Here is a 17,209-nt window from a genome sequence, read left to right as displayed (position 1 = left end):
AAGCAGGGCTGCTCCCTCCTTATCTCCCTCTCCCCATTTCCTCTGTTTAAAGCCCCATGTTGTACATTAAAGTGAGTCTGCCTACATAAGCTGAAAGAGGAGATGGAAACCCGGAAATATTAGCTAAACAGAAAAAAAGTAGAATATATGATTTTTGTTTCGGCACTTCTAACACCCTGGGCTTGCAACAAATGCAAAGGGCATGCATGTGATCATTTAAGCACCTGTTAAGGTGAATAATACCCGCCCAATAATAGGATGCTCTTGGTTTTCTTGTCTCTTACAATGAAAGTGAAGGGGTGATCAGCTATGAATTGCATTGGCATGCTTGTGGTAAAAACGCCCACCCCAGTGGCAGCTGCTGCCTCTGTGCCTTCTTCATTGACCACGACATAAGATTTATGAATGGCCTCGGACACAAACAGGTTTTTGCTTCCTGACATGCCGGACAAATCAGCCTTTCCTCGTGTGAACACATCTGTCATTCCTAAAGCTACCAAAAGTTTGTTGAGCTCATAAGTTTCTTCCAGCTTGAACTTCGGCACATAAATGTCTATCTTTTGCTTTTGCATGTTTTTCGAACTGGTCCATTCTTGAAATTTTGCATAGGTGAGTTCCTTTTCAACCTGTCAAGTAAAAATAATAATCAATGCCAATTAAATATCTGCCCCCAGAAAAAGACGTGAGAAAAAGAGAAAGACAAATGTTTATTTATTAAAGCGTAGGCAAAGAATATGTCTAAAAGCTCCAATATTGTTTACACCCTCCCCCCAAAAAATGTTTTGGAAAACCATTAAATTTGTCTGTGAAAATGGTGGTTTCTTTAAAAAAATATCGGTGGAAATGTTTTCACAAATGAGGAGAGGAGAATCCTTAAGTTCAGCAGCATGTATTGTCTCTGCTTTAGAGTCCTTGATTTAACTTCTGATTTAAAAGACACAATGGGCACATTCTGGGTCATTGAAAAGTGTACTAATCCTATACACATTTCCCAGGGCATAAAGTCCCAAGGAGAACAATGGGATTCTATGAAATTGCACTATAAACATAACAGTCCAAACCTCCTTTGTGCCAAGGGTGTGGTGTCCCTCTGTCCCACCTATCAGACAGAAGTTGCAGAGTAATCAAGAATATGGTTGTTAATAAGTCCCCTTGCTGCAGCCCCATACAAGATGGTAAAGGTAAAGGGGTAAAGGACTTCTGGACTCTTAAGTCCAGTTGAATTCGACTATGGGGTGTAGTGCTCGTATCTGCTTTCAGGCCGAGGGAGCCGGTGTTTGTCTCCAGACAGCTTCCCAGGTCATGTGGCCAGCAGGACTAAAGCGCTTCTGGCGCAACGAGACACTGTGATGGAAACCAGAGTGCACAGAAATACTGGTATGCTTTCAAACTCCTAGGTTGGCAGGAGCTGAGACAAAGCAACGGGAGCTCACCCCGCCATGTGGATTCGAATATAATAATAATTTATTATTTATACTCTGCCCATCTGGCTGGGTCTCCCCAGCCACTCTGGGCGGCCCCCAATCAAGTGTTCAAAACAATACAGCATTAAATATTAAAAACTTCCCTAAACAGGGCAGCCTTCAGATGTCTTTTAAGGATAGGATAGCTGCTTATTTCCTTCACATCTGAAGAGAGGGTGTTCCACAGGGTGGGTGCCACTACTGAGAAGGCCCTCTGTCTAGCTCCCTGTAACCTCACTTCTCGCAATGAGGGAACCGCCAGAAAGCCCACTGCGCTGGATCTCATGGGGGTGGAGACGCTCCTTCAGGTATACAGGACATCTGACCTGATAATCTGCAAGCCCAGGAGGCTTAGTGGTTTAGACCACAGCACCACCTGTGTCCCTGGGCACATCCAAAGATACACTAGTATTAACAGACATTGACAATGCTGGCCTACTGGATTGGCCTGCTCTATGTCTGTTAAAATTACAAAATAAAACAGAATTGGCAACTGACAGGACAAAAGCTACAGTTCATATATCTCTATATTTCTCCAAGATTTCTTCAGTTGACTAATCAGTTGAACAATTTATTCTCATTGATCAGGTTTTTTTAAAGCAATGTATGTATGTATACATTGGGGGGACCCAGGTGGCGCTGTGGGTAAAAGCCTCAGCGCCTAGGGCTTGCCGATCGAAAGGTCGGCGGTTCGAATCCCCGCGGCGGGGTGCGCTCCCGTCGTTCGGTCCCAGCGCCTGCCAACCTAGCAGTTCGAAAGCACCCCCGGGTGCAAGTAGATAAATAGGGACCGCTTACCAGCGGGAAGGTAAACGGCGTTTCCGTGTGCGGTTCTGGTTCGCCAGAGCAGCGATGTCACGCTGGCCACGTGACCCGGAAGTGTCTTCGGACAGCGCTGGCCCCCGGCCTCTTGAGTGAGATGGGCGCACAACCCTAGAGTCTGGCAAGACTGGCCCGTACGGGCAGGGGTACCTTTACCTTTACCTTTATGTATGTATGTATGCCCGCTACAAAGTTTTGAAAGTTGACTTCAATTCCTTGATCCTTTTCAGAAATCAAAGCAAATTACCTGGTGTGCACCTCCTTTCTCGTCTGGCAGTAGAATGAACATACTCATGTCGTTCTTATCATAGGGAAGCTCAAGTATTTGCAGTGATGGATTTTGTATATAGGCCACATTGAATTCACCTTCCATATTCATCATTGGCACATTTTTGCTCTGATTCTGTAGTGAATAAAGCAAGTAGTTAAGCATAAAATGTCATTTTTCATGTGTGTAAAAGAGGTGGCTATAAGTACTGAGTATAGTAGGATAGTTGCAATAATTTCCAGTGTTGTACCTTTTTTGTTTAGCACCTTCGAACATCGGACCACTCTGGTATAAAACACAAATGTATTCTGTATCCCCAACGTACAATGCAATAGTCAGAGCTGGCCCACCAATGAGGCAGGATTATTATTATTATTTATTGAATTTTATACTGCCCTATGCCCAGAGGTCTCAGGGCAGTTCGCATAAAAAGATCTCAGTATATAAAATAAAAATAAAAGCAATAATACCCCCCCCGAAAAGAGCCACATTTTAAAAGGGCATAGGATGTCAATCAGATCAACCAAAGGCCTGGTTAAAAAGGAATGTTTTTCCTGGCTCCTAAAGGTGTATAGGGGACGCGGGTGGCGCTGTGGGTTAAACCACAGAGCCTAGGACTTTCCAATCCGGAGGTCGGTGGTTCGAATCCCCGCGATGGGGTGAGCTCCCGTTGCTTGGTCCCTGCTCCTGCCAACCTAGCAGTTCGAAAGCACGTCAAAGTGCAAGTAGATAAATAAGTACCGCTCTGGCAGGAAGGTAAACGGCATTTCCATGCGCTGCTCTGGTTCGCCAGAAGCGGCTTAGTCATGCTTGCCACATGACCCGGAAGCTGTACGCCGGCTCCCTCAGCCAATAAAGCGAGATGAGCGCCGCAACCACAGCTTTGGACAGATAGCTGGCCATAATAAATGGTGTTCCCATCTCCACCAGCTTTTCGGCATATTGTACCTCATTAATCCAGAAAGGTGCTTCCTTGGTGAGTTTCTTATCAAATTGGGACTTCCAGTTTCCTTTAAAATATATAGCACTCGCTAAGACCAAGATAGTTGTTTCGTCAATAGATCCACTGGCCATCAGGTCCTTGATTTTACCTTTTTAAAAGACAGATTCAAGGCAAAATATTTAATAGTCAAAATGACAATGAAATTTTCAACTGTGTTAGTGTGTAACATCTAAAACATGAAGCTTATCCACCATTAAAGGGTTCATTACTTTTGTATATTTTAGAATTCTGTGGGCTGCTCAGTTCTTCTGGGAAACAAATTTTTCAATGTCATTCAGTTTCTCAATCTTCAATTACTTTCCCCCATTTTAGCATTTAGCTTGTGATTTATTTATTTTTTTAAAAAAGACTGCATGAACATTTGTATGCATTTTTTTGCATGGAATTTTGCCTCATACACTTTTTTGCAAGCAATTTTCTTCAATAGAACACATTCTTGTATGTCATTTTCACTAACCTGCATTTTTCCCCCCCACCTTTCCTCAATATATATGCTTTTTCGTATGCATTTTTTGGAATGAAAAACTACAATAAAAAAATTGTAGATGTGTGGATTTCAAGGGCTAGATGCATTTCTGGTCCACATGTTTGTATCCGAAGTGTGAATTAGGTAAGTTCACGTTAAAATGTAAAGTGAACAGATTTCTCCCATATCCCTTTCCTTAGCTGATCCATTTCCAAATAAGTGAGACATAACTTCTGTTCCTTTACCATTTGTTTGCTTTTCAACCCAAGTGTTAATCTCATTTCTAGCTTCCTCTGGTTTTTTCTCAAAGTCCACTTTTTGCAACTCAGCGTGGTACATCTCCTTCGTACGATGTAAGAATTGCTGTATAGAATAATAATTTAAAAACCTTAATGCAATTATTATTATTAAAACAATTTCATTGAATTTGTATGCCATCCCTTCCTCCAAATCAGCCCAGGGCAGCAGAAGCTATGGCTGTCATATATATGTAATAAACGGGAATTTATTGTTTGGTATGGCATATGAATTTCCCCATGTTGCTCTCCTACTACTGTTGTTTAGTGCCTGCTGTTGAAGAGAAGTAGAAAGCTTAGTTAAAAAGAAATATAGAATACAGTCATACCTTGGCATCTGTTCCGGAAGTCTGTTTGATTTCCAAAACGTTTGAAAACCAAAGCGTGGCTTCTGATTAGCTGCAGGAAGCTCCTGCAGCCAATCGGAAACCATGGAAGCCCCGCCGGATGTTTGGCTTCCAAAAATAGTTCACAAACCAGAACACACACTTCTGGGTTTGTGATGTCCGGGAGCCAAAACTTTCGGAAACTAAGCTGTTCAACTTCCAAGGTACGATTAATACTGTGGGATTTATGGAGCCATTTCCCTATTCAGAAGAAGTAGGTGGTTCCTTTGCTTTTCCAGAATGCTTCTCAAGGAGGTGCCTTCTGGACACTGAGCGCCGCTCAGTTCTTCTGGTAACTGACAGTCTGGAGATGAGACACATGGAGCTCACTGTGGTGAAGCCATAGGTCCATTCTGCTTTTTCTGCTGCACACCGAACTATCTGTGCCTTCCCCTCCCTCTCAGGAACCACCAATGTTGCTCAGTGTTCAGAAGCCAGGTGAGCAATACTGTCCTACCTGAGCCAGCCCATTAAACGCTACTGTGCTCTTCCTGACTCCATTAAACGCTACTGTGCTCTTCCAGCCTTCATTTTCTTTCATGAGACTTCCCCCTCTTAGGTCGAATGTCATACAAAGATGGAGTTGAACTCATTTGCTGATTTAATATATTTGTGCCCCACCTTTCTCCCAAGGGGAGAAACTTGTTGAGCATGGGCTCAACAAGTTTCATTTGTACAATACAGTGGTACCTTGGGTTACATACGCTTGAGGTTACATACACTTCAGGTTACAGACTCCGCTAACCCAGAAATAGTGCTTCAGGTTAAGAACTTTGCTTCAGGATGAGAACAGAAATCGTGCTCCGGCGGCGTGGCAGCAGCAGGAGGCCCCATTAGCTAAAGTGGTGCTTCAGGTTAAGAACAGTTTCAGGTTAAGAATGGACCTCCGGAACGAATTAAGTACTTAACCTGAGATACCACTGTATAACTTCCCCTGTGTCTCCTCACCCTGCTGTGTTTCCCCCACAGTGCTTCAGATCTACTTCAGAAACTTGGGTTAACCCCCAGAGGAGATCCGAGGTGCAGAAGGGAGGAGAGACACTTCTGTTGCACAAGTGTGAATCATTCTACACATGCACTGGCTTTGTTGGATACAATGCACAGCCTATTATAGATCAATAATAACAAATATTTTTATTATTTAAATGCTGTCCATCGGACTGGGTAGTCCAAGCCACTCTAAGTGGCTCCCAACAGAATATTAAAAACAAAATAAAACGTAAAACATTAAAGACCAAACTTCAAGGTCCCCTGGCCAGAACCCCTCTGACACGATTGTATATCTCCTCGCAGACACAGATAAGTATGTGAGCTGGCGTGTAGCACTCTTTGCAACTGACGCTAGGAAAATTAGAGCAAATTGTATAGCCAAGGTAGCCAACTGTAAAGGAGATGAATTTATTTGACCCTATCTACATCAAGCTATATTCTATCATTATCACCAAACTCTGAATATAATTGCATATTGTATTAATTAACATTTTTTAATATATTAGTGGCCATGTGATAATTTTAGCTTATAAATTTTATTGTTTAATGTCTTAATTTGTATATTAAGGTACTTTTATAGCTCTGTTTAGAGTAGGTAATGTCTTGATAATATAAATGTTTTACGTTTTTTGTATCAATTCAGTATATTTTCTTTTAAATATACATAGCTGTAGTGGGTATGAGTTACTCGTGCGTAAACTGGTGCCTTTCTGGGCTAATTTGCCTTGTTAAACCTTTCTGACTGCACAGCCCTTTCTCATCATGGCTGCCTCAGTCGCTGGCAGAATCCGTCAGTGGGCATTTCTTGAACCTCTTCCAACATAAAAGTTGTTTGACACCCAGTCTCTTCCTCCTCTCACTGTGCGGGAGTCTTCTGCGCAGGGAAGGCGTGGGTAGCGGAGGACCTGGGCTCTCCTCACTGATGTCCAGTGAAGAGTCCTGGAGCCCTCTCTCCAATTCCCCCGTCTGCCCCCCTTCATCCCTGGTGTTGCGCTGATTTGCTTCCCCCTCTACTGAGCTGTTTCTCTCCCTGCTGCTGGGTCCTTCGCCAGCATCATCTGGGAGCCTCCCCTTCGCCTCTCCCTCCGGTGTCAGTTCCCTGACAATAGCCTTTGGCTATGTGCAATAAAACTGACTGACTGACTAAAGACCAAACTTCAAAGGCCCTACAACTGCTCCCATGTACCATTTAAAACACCTTCCACTGTCATGAAAAGAGATACTAAATAGGCATCAGTAAAAGGAAGTGGAAGCATTGCTATCAATTTCATGTGGTCTCTGCTGCTCATCCAACAGCAATGTGTCTACACAGGGAGGAGCATAGAAAGTGTTCTTCCTTACCTGTAGAAATGTGTATTTCTCTTCTCCATAAAGCCTATTGGCAATGCTCAGTTCGAAATTTTTGTCATGATGGTTGATAGCTGCTAAGAGCTCCTTGAATTGGATGTGTGGTCCTCCCGGTCTGTCACACTGTGTATCCTTTAAATAGCAAAGGCTGTTTAACAGTACATCGTCGTTCTTGTAAATATGGCTCCCAACGCCCTCCAAACCATTACGTGGACCAATCCCAAATCCTCAGCCAAACCGAGCAGATAATGGAGAAATTGGGGGCTCTTCTGATTGGAAGCAGGTGCCCCCCTCCAAGGCATCCTGAACCAAACTGAATTGCTCCCGAAACTCCAGGACTGCCTTGGAGCAGTCTTTGAAAGTGTGTGTATTTCTGTTGGGATATAATGTTCAAAGTGCTTTCCTTCAGTAGGGGTCAGCAGGGCAGGGCAGTATCCCCCTGAGTTCCAGTAATAATAATAATAATAATAATAATAATAATAATAATAATAATAATTGTCACGGCTGCCTCAGGTCCCAGCTCACAAAGGACCAACACCAGTTTCCCTTTATATACAAAAGTCTTTATTGAAGTCCATTTGCTGTTTCACAGTAGTGGCGCGCAGCCATACGTCTGTAAGCCTAGACCGTTGAAGCTCCCTCTGAGTCGGTCCTGCCCCGACACCAGTTTAAGATCCTTGCCTTGCTCCACCTCCTCCTTCGTTCCCTTTTCCGCTGGGTCCTCCTGCCCCCTGGGGTTTCGCCCTTCCTAGACTCTTCCGACGCTGATGATTCCCCGGATTGTTCCCCCTCCCTCCGGCGTGCTTTAGGACCTGGCTCCCAATCTGGAGGCTCTGCTGTCCCGTGCGCCTGCACATTTGAACTTGGCGTGCGCGCCCAGCCCCCAACCTTTCTTCTGACAGTTACACTACTCCCGTCACTGCTTTCCCTCCCTTCCGGGAGGACGGCTGGTTCTGACCTCCCCTCCATTCCCCCTTTCTCCGATGGAGGCGCGGTCAGCCCTGACTCATCCCCTCTCCCTGCTGGAGGGGACGCTGCCCCTGACACACAGGAAACTCCCCCCCCCGCTATGCTCTGGTGGGGAAGCTGGTCCTGATCTCCAGCCGCCGCTCTGGGAATCTCCGCTGGTCCCTTGTTCCTGGTGCGTCCCCCCCGGGACCCTCCTTGTCCTGACCACCGGCGCCCCCTTCTGGGAATACTCTGATTCGCTGGAGAGACTCATGGAATCCCTCTGATCACTGTCATTCTCCTCCCCGCTGTCCCCCGATTCTTCCCATTCGCTCTCCATCTCCTGTCTCCGCTGTGCCTCCGTCCCTGAACCCCTGACAATAATAATAATTTATTTATACCCCGCCCATCTGGCTGGGTTTCACCAGCCACTCTGGGCGGCTTCCAACAGAATATTAAAATACAATAGTCTATTAAACATTAAAAGCTTCCCTAAAGAGGGCTGCCTTCAGATGTCTCCTGAATCGCTGCCTGCTGACCAGAAGGTAGGAGGGGGAGGGGAGACCATTGGGTGCACAACACCCACCTCCTCGCTTCCTTCCCTTCCCCCCTCTAACTCTCGGTATATAGTAGCAATCTGGTGAACAGGAACAGCATGTGGCCGACCACAACTGCTTTTCATATATGACTTCAGTTATCCAAATTGAAGCCTTTTCAACTGCGTTATAATCTCTGCATTGCAGATGAGGGTGGGACCTGGAGTTGGGAAGAACCGTACCTAAGAGCTAAACCATGGTTCTTGGCTAAGGTGAGATTTTGACCAGGCCTTTGCAGCTTGAATTCTTAGTCACTACATTACACCAGGTTGACTTCCAAGAAAGCTGAGCCTCACAGCTGTACCCAGGGGTGCCACCTTGAATAAAATATTGGGGGTGGGCGTGGGAGAAAGGTATGTCCCAGCCCACAAAATCAGTCACATGCTGTGGTGCATGCACACCATTTCTCTGTAAATTTTGGTGCCCTCTCAAATATTTTATTGGGGGGCTGAAGCCCACTCGGCCCCTAGGAGTTGGCTGCTATGGCTGCAACTGTTTATGATTTCAGATTATCTCACATTTTGAAAGGATCATCTGCTAGATCCATATTAAAGGTAAAGGGACCCCTGACCATTAGGTCCAGTCGTGGCCGACTCTGGGGTTGCGGTGCTCATCTTGCTTTACTGGCCGAGGGAGCCGGCGTGCAGCTTCCAGGTCATGTGGCCAGCATGACAAAGCCACTTCTGGCGAACCAGAGCAGTGCATGGAAACACCGTTTACCTTCCCACCGGAGCGGTACCTATTTATCTACTTGCACTTGACGTATATTATTCCCCCCAAAAAAAGAACCCTTAGTGAAACAGAAATGATATGCCAGTACTTTTTCAGCCGAGCCTGGAGAGCTTCCAGATCCAGTGACCTCATTGAAGTGAAGGACCTGCAACACAAAATGTGGAATGAGAAACCACAGATCTACTCCAAGTCACTTTGCCATCTTCTTTTCATCCTCCTCCAGTACAATGGAAACACTTCATTTGAGCAGGGGGCTTATTGGAGTTTAGGACAGGGGTTGGGAACCACGTGTCCCTGAGCTGTGATAACACATCTTGCTTAGCTTCATGGAGAAATGTGTGTGTTTGTGTAGAAATCTCTGGCTTTTGTGGGGCTGGAATATCGCCTACGGTACAGAGTGTTGGGATACTGCCAGGGAGATGGAGGCATCAGGCAGGCCTCCAAGTCTTCTCCAGACCATCCCGTGGAACAGCATCAGTCAATTAGCAACACGAGCCTCAGAGATATTCCAAGACACTCCACACCCTTTCAGCAGAGTCTCCACAACGAAAGGATGCAGACAGGAGAGCATATTTACAGCTTTATTCAATGTAGATCAGAACAAAGGAAAAACATGACCGCTTGCCTCCGTGTCCAGGAAAACAGCCGGAACAAAAGCTATATACAAAACAGAAGTTCCCAGTGAGAAAGTAAACAGGCATGTGACACACAACAATCATGCCTGACTCTTTTAAGGTGGAACGCAAATTTCCTAACACAGAGGAGAGAGTCGCATCTATCACCCTGCCTCCTTTTCCCTCTGACCCCGCCCACTTTTGTCTCTGGCCACACCCAGCACTGGCATGCAACCCCTCAGAAAGTTTCCCACAAGGGAATGCTGCACTTGGACTGAAAACCACTTCCCACAACTGCCAATGGGTATCATATAACTAATAGCTGGTCCTTCACCCCACCTCAGATTTTTTTGGGGGGGTAGACTCTTTTTTGGGGGGAAAGCCAGTGTGGTGTAGTGGTTCAGAGCGGTGGACTCGTAATCTGGTGAACCGGGTTTGTTTCCCCACTCCTCCACATGCAGCTGCTGGGTGGCCTTCGGCTAGTCACACTTCTCTGAAGTCTCTCAGCCCCACTCACCTCACAGTTTGTTTGTTGTGGGGGAGGAAGGGAAAGGAGAATGTTAGCCGCTTTGAGACTCCTTCGGGTAGTGATAAAGCGGGATATCAAATCCAAACTCTTCTTCTTCTTCTTTCTCAGAGTCAAAACTAACACATTTCCTTTTTATCACAAAGGAACCTAATGAAAGCCATCAAGGCGGAAGAGTGGCTAGCAGGAGAAGATTCCACATGGTTCAGGAGAATCGGGTGGCCATCTTTTCCCTAACTTCTTTAAATGGGTCTCCTCTGACTGGGACTCAGTCAACTACCACCCATTGTATTATCTGATCTTTGAAATAGGAGGCATTTGCATAATATGACACTTGGCATACACACAGCAGTGGTGGTGGGGTGTTTCCTACCTTCTCCATCTGCTTAGCAGTGTCTCCTCTGGCTCCAAGACAGACCATGCCCAAAGCGGCTGCAATGCTCATGGGAGAGAAGAAGATGTTCCCCGAAGAGCCGTCAATCTTCTTGTGTAAATCAAAGGCAAATTTGTTGATTGCATCCACAAGGGTAGTCATGGTGCTGATGGTAATATCTGGGACAAATATCATCAGGTTAATTCTTCTGGTGGACTCCTTTGTTTATAATCCCTTTTTATTGGGCTTATTTTTGTCTAAAGGATGAATATCTCCATGGAAAGGTATCCACTGTGCCTTCAATACCACGTTACTTCAATTTTATTTAAAACACCTACACCCCACCTTTCTAAAAAGCTCAAGATAGAGAATACAATCTTGATGTCAGTGTAGGTTCTAAACACTGACTTGAAATGTTCCTTGAAAAAGTTTTGCCCTTAACAGCAGGCTTCTTTATAAGGCAGGTTCTGGAGGGGAGCTTTGTGTGTGGCGTACAGGCTGTTGCTCTGGCCAAGATGGCTGAAGAGCAGGGCGAGATAGAATGATTCTCTGTATATAGTTTTATTTTACTTTATTAGACCAGTAGTTACGTAAGTTAGATAAGCTGTAGTGTTAACCTGACAACAAATACTCTAAGAAGGACCCAAATGGGTGAGGTGTTTAGAGAAGAGCTAAACAGTGAAGAAGGATCTAGAAGATTTTCTGGGTGGCACTGCTGACTGGAGGAGGAACCCCAAATGACTGGCAAACTGCGCTGACAAGATAGAGAATACAATCAAGGTACTAAAGCATCTCATTACTTAAAACAGAGCTGCAAAAACTAGAAAACGGAAACATAACAGGTTAAAAAAAAGAAGAAAATCAACCAAGTTCCACTGAAATCACTAACAAGTAAAAGCCTTTAAACAAAAGTTCTAGCTAAAGTTTTTACCATGTATTGAACATTTATTTAAGTCCTCCCCCATCCAGTGGATTGTCTGTTGGTTATTAAGACTGATAACGAAGCAAAAGCAATTGTTTGCCTTCTGCCTGGCTCCATCTTCACCCAGCAGCTCCAACAGTGAGTTGTGAAACAGTTGGTATGACTAATTGCTTTGTGACCACACCTGATGATTAGGGCTATCAGTTTTAAATTATGAAATCTTTATGTGGGACAAGAAGCTACAGTTAGAACTGGAAATGGAACAACTGATTGGTTCAAAATTGGGAAAGGAGTATGACAAGGCTGTATATTGCCTCCCTGTTTATTTAACTTATATGCAGAATTCATCATGCGAAAGGCTGGGCTGGATGAATCCCAAGATGGAATTAAGATTGCCGGAAGAAATATCAACAGCCTCAGATATGCAGATGACACAACCTTGATGGCAGAAAGTCAGGAGGAATTAAAGAACCTTTTAATGAGGGTGAAAGAAGAGAGCGCAAAATATGGTCTGAAGCTCAACATCAAAAAAACGAAGATCATGGCCACCTCCTGGCAAATAGAAGGGAAAGAAATGGAGGCAGTGAGAGATTTTACTTTCTTGGGCTCCATGATCACTGCAGGTGGTGACAGCAGCCACGAAATTAAAAGACACCTGCTTCTTGGAGAAAAGCAATGACAAACCTAGACAGCATCTTAAAAAGCAGAGACATCACCTTGCCAACATAGGTCCGTATAGTTAAAGCTATGGTTTTCCCAGTAGTGATGTATGGAAGTGAGAGCTGGACCATAAAGAAGGCTGATCGCCAAAGAATTGATCCTTTTGAATTATGGTGCTGGAGGAGACTCTTGAGAGTCCCATGGACTGCAAGAAGATCAAACCTATCCATTTTTAAGGAAATCAGCCCTGAGTGCTCACTGGAAGGACAGATCCTGAAGCTGAGGCTCCAATACTTTGGCCACCTCATGAGAAGAGAAGACTCCCTGGAAAAGACCCTGATGTTGGGAACGTTTGAGGGCACAAGGAGAAGGGGGCGACCAAGGACGAGATGGCTGGACAGTGTACTTGAGGCTACGAACATGAGTTTGACCACTGCAGGAGGCAGTGGAAGACAGGAGAGCCTAGCGTGCTCTGGTCCATGGGGTCATGAAGAGTCGGACACGACTAAACGACTAAACAACAACAAAAGCATACATATAGCATAGGCTAAGGCAGGCATCCCAAAACACAGCCCTCCAGATGTTTTGGGACTACAATTCCCATCATCCCTGACCACTGGTCCTGTTAGCTAGGGATAATGGGAGTTGTAGTCCCAAAATATATGGAGGTCCGTGTTTGGTAATGCCTGGGCTAAGGGGCAGACCTGCTCCTACACTCCATTGTATTCAGTGCCTGTTTGCTATCCAGCCTAGGAATCAGATTCTGTTGAGCCAGCTAACTGACAATCTGAGGTTAGAAAGGACTAATCACAACCTCTAATCACAACCCCTTAAATCTCATCACAACAGGTCGGCAGGCTCTATTTTTCACCACGAAAACAGAGTTCAGATAGGTTTCCTGGAGCTTAGGGGCAAGTGAATGAGATCCCCTGACCTCACTGCCATATTACCCCACCTCATTCCCATCCCGGGGAACACAGTGTCACCACCACAAAGAAGACACTGCTGCCGTTCTACCCTCAACCCTGATGCAATCCTATACATATCTCCACTGAATTCAACGACTCCCCCAAGTAAGTCTAAGCTCTAAGGCTGCAATCAACCCTAATTAGACTTACCTGCGAACTCAGTAAGAATTTGTTCTGAACAGAAATGCATAGGATTGCTCTGAAATGCCTGTTTGCCAAAAGAGAGATCCTTTTTAAGGAGCAATGGGTAGTTAGCTTGTTTGGGAGCTACATATGTTGCCCCCTTCCCCCATACAAATAAGCAAATAGCTGAGCCTATGTATAAAATATCTGTGCTAAAGCGATGTCCACCTTTTTTGGGGTGCTGTGTTGATAATTTTTAAAATTGACTTATAAAGTATGTATGGAGAGGTAACCAGAATAAGTGCTCTTAAAATACATTTCTTGAATCTGGTTCCTCTCCATGGAAATCTAGCATTGTACCACCACCACCCCAAGCCTGTGTCCCTTATAGCCAAATATGGATGTCCTAAGATTGAAAACCCTTCCTCAGTTAACAGAAGAGAGAAAAGTCTGTACGAAGCTTACCTTTTCCTCTGTGGGAGTGATTCCAATGCTTTACGGCTGATGCAGCTGATGTACTTTCTTACGAGGCACCACTATTTAAAGCTGGAAATCAATCAAAGAATTGTTTTTGTTACGCACAGGTGCAATTTGGGAAGTTCCTGGAGAATGAGTTCGTGGTGCCAGAAATTGCAAATGAATCTGCAATAGCAAGCCAGATTGTCTAGAGCAGCAGACTGAGGAATCCAGGATCTACTGGTGCTGCAATTTGGGAACAGAGGTGGGGCAGGAGATCCTGTGCCTTCAATAGAATTTCAGAAGGTGTAGCTTGTCACGAAAAGGTCATCTGAGAAGCATTTCCAAAACAAAACAGAAAACCCTTCCTCAGTTAATAATCTACTCGTGTTGCAACTTGGGTTTAGATTTCAGCCTACTTGGCACATCAATTGCAGAAGAAGTTGAAACAGACCAGAAGGTTCATGAAAATAGGAAGGGTTGGAAAATAAGACCGAGAAGGCATTCTGCCAGGTCAATTCCCTCATCCATTATCAAATCATGGATGGTGTCGGTCTTACTAGTCATTGACCTGTTTGCACTTGAGGTCATGTGGGACACCCTTGTTGATACCTGTATCTGCCTGGCCAAGACCTGACACAGAGGCAGGGGTAGTCTTCAGATAGTGACTAAACCTGACTCCTGAGTTAAAACATAATCTGAACCTAGTGTAACTCTTCCACCTGCCCATGATCACTGAGATTGAGTGTTCCATTGTCTCTGCCCCAGTGGTGCCTGTCCCAGCCATTATATTGGCTAGGGTCCATTCCTGAGGAAGCCTTGACCCTCTCCCCTTAAAAACAAACTTAACTTATACAAAAGTAATGAAAAAATGTACATATAACAATTTTTAAATGATTTTAAAAAAAATCTCCAACCCCAGTCAATCATTCAAACTGGGAGGTGGCGGGGAAGGGGTTTGCTGATCTCAGATCAGATGTCTGTATAATTTTATTTGTGTATAATGTTGAATGAGTGGACAAGAGGGTTTTTGGCTTGTATACGGGGCTGTAGGGCCATGAGACTGGGAACTAGGCCGCCATCTTGGCTCTGTGAAGGCCTGGCCCCCTTAGCACTCCCATCCTAAATCTAATAGCACTCCCATCCTAAATCTAATTTCTCTCAAGTAAGTGTACCACAGAGACGCACACAAAGGATGGCAAACGTGTGGTGAATACCAGAAGTCTCTAGAAGTCTGGCTTTGCTGACTGGGGCTGTGTAGGTGTAGTCCAAAAAGTACCTGGAATGCACCAGCTCCAAGACGGCTACTGTCTGGTGAAATATGGTGCCAGCACTTTATTTACTCTCTGACACAATATCAGAAGTGTTAATGAACAGTAAGCTCAATTAGTTGGGCCAGGATGTTTGCAGCCTGAGATAAGAGTAGCCAGAATTACTTGATGAGGAAACATAGGAGCCATCTAAGCAAACAACTGCCTCTCCCCAAGCTGAAGAATATCACTGCTCATTGGTGATGCCCACTGGTAACATTCCCAGATGTCTTTGGGGGACACCAAGTCTGCTTAAAGTTGTATGGTACTGTTTTAACCTTAGATGGATCCATGGACTGGCCAAGCCTAACAAGTTTGGTTTGGTTCTCCTTCATCTTGTTTATCCATGAACTGGCAGGCAACATGTTCCAAACAGTCCTCTTTCTGGAGAGAATGTACACACTAAAGAGGCTTCATTTACTCGCCAAGTTCTAGGTGACCACCCTTCCCTTTCCCTCCGGTGTGTTTACTCACTCAGTAATTTTACACAAAACCTAACATCTTTTATGGCTTTTTCATTGGTCTCTTTCTTGTTTGATATTCCTCTTGTCTAAAACCAATAAAAATGATTTTAAACAAGATTCCAGATTTGGAAAGATTTCAGATGCTTCCAACAGTTTGCTTCAGATTTTATCCTTTCGAATAGTGCAGGGATGAGGGAGAATTTGAGCTGGCTTATGTTTTTGCTGTGGGTTCATGCTGCACATCAGCTTTTAGCTCAGGGAAGGGTGCGATGCACTGCAAAGCACTTTGCATGTTTACGATGAATCATGGTTTGAGGCTCTAAGGCACGGGTGTCAAACACAAGGCCCGCGGGCCGAATCCGGCCCGCCAGACCTCGTCATGTGGCCCGTGTGACAGGCAATGAGAGGCACCTCCTTTGAAAAAGCAACTTAAAAGAGCTTGAAACAATTGCCAGGAGTGACACTTAAACGTGGAAGTTGTAAATTCTTTGGAGCTTTCAGCACTAAAGAAACCACCCCATTTTGTAAGAGGAATTTTGTTCCTCTTTTGAGGACTATGAAGGAGGACTGAAAGAAATGGAAATGTTTTGAGTTTTCCAGGTTGGGATGAATTGCCACTCTTAAAATAATGATCCTGCCTAGATTTTTTCCTCTCTGTTCCAGGCCCTTCTCAACAGTATCCCCTTGCAGAATTTTCAATGCTGGCAAAAAAATGTTTGATAAGGTCAGCGGGGCAGCTTACTCTGTAAATTGACTCAGTATCACGGGATTAAGGAGGGGGGATTTGGTATGCCTCATTTAAAATTAAATCATGCAGGGGAAGAAACCGAGGATAAAATATAAATTGTTAACGGAGACTAAGGAAAGAGGTGGCTTCTCTGTGCCAGATTTGAGATTATATTATGAGGTGTCCTGTCTTTGCTGGCTCTGGGAGTGAATTGTCTTAAAGCATGTGGATACCTTAGACTTGGAAGATCATGATAATAGATTTGTTTGGCATGCATATCTATGGTATGAAAAAACAAAAGTGCATAAAGGTTTCCTAAACCACTTGGTGAGAAAATCAATTTACTCAGTGTGGGGAAAATATAAAAACTTATTGGAACAGAAAACACCTTGGTGGCTCTCTCCATTGGAAGCAAAATCTCTGAAAAAAGTTAATGCTAAAAGTGAGTGGCTAAGTTTCACTTGGCTAAAGCAGTGATCTGTGGGCCTGACAAGATGTCTCGGGAAGTGTGCTGTCTCCCCGGGGCTAAGATCCAAGATGTAACTGAACGACTGCAAGGAATCATAAAACCCACTGACAAATACCCCTTCCTCTTGGTTCATGTGGGAACCAATGACACTGCAAGCAATAGCCTCCAGAAGATCAAAAGAGACTACGAGGCTCTCGGCAGGAAATTGAAGCAACTAAATGCACAAATTGTCATCTCATCTGTCCTCCCAGTTGAATGACGTGGCCCAGGGAGAGAGGGA

At 44.6% G+C, this 17,209-nt stretch overlaps 1 protein-coding gene across 1 annotated transcript in view; it reads right to left on the bottom strand.

Moving 5' to 3' along the window:
* LOC309539800 (uncharacterized protein) overlaps positions 1 to 14,157 on the bottom strand; it is a 55,315-nt gene extending 41,158 nt beyond the window's left edge. Inside the window, exons 1-8 of the mRNA XM_082236136.1 lie at positions 13,969 to 14,157; positions 10,831 to 11,009; positions 9,406 to 9,462; positions 7,036 to 7,173; positions 4,268 to 4,385; positions 3,502 to 3,644; positions 2,533 to 2,688; positions 244 to 626 (exon numbers count right to left, since the gene is read on the bottom strand). Of these exons, the coding sequence (XP_082092262.1) occupies positions 244 to 626; positions 2,533 to 2,688; positions 3,502 to 3,644; positions 4,268 to 4,385; positions 7,036 to 7,173; positions 9,406 to 9,462; positions 10,831 to 10,992 (1,157 nt within the window). The 5' untranslated portion in view covers positions 10,993 to 11,009; positions 13,969 to 14,157. The remainder of the gene's footprint in view (positions 1 to 243; positions 627 to 2,532; positions 2,689 to 3,501; positions 3,645 to 4,267; positions 4,386 to 7,035; positions 7,174 to 9,405; positions 9,463 to 10,830; positions 11,010 to 13,968) is intronic.
* Positions 14,158 to 17,209: the final 3,052 nt, after the last annotated feature.

Source organism: Podarcis vaucheri (assembly GCF_965113315.1).
Source record: "Podarcis vaucheri genome assembly, chromosome: 8".
NCBI classification, from domain to species: domain Eukaryota; kingdom Metazoa; phylum Chordata; class Lepidosauria; order Squamata; family Lacertidae; genus Podarcis; species Podarcis vaucheri.
This window is presented reverse-complemented; position numbering and strand designations above follow the sequence as displayed.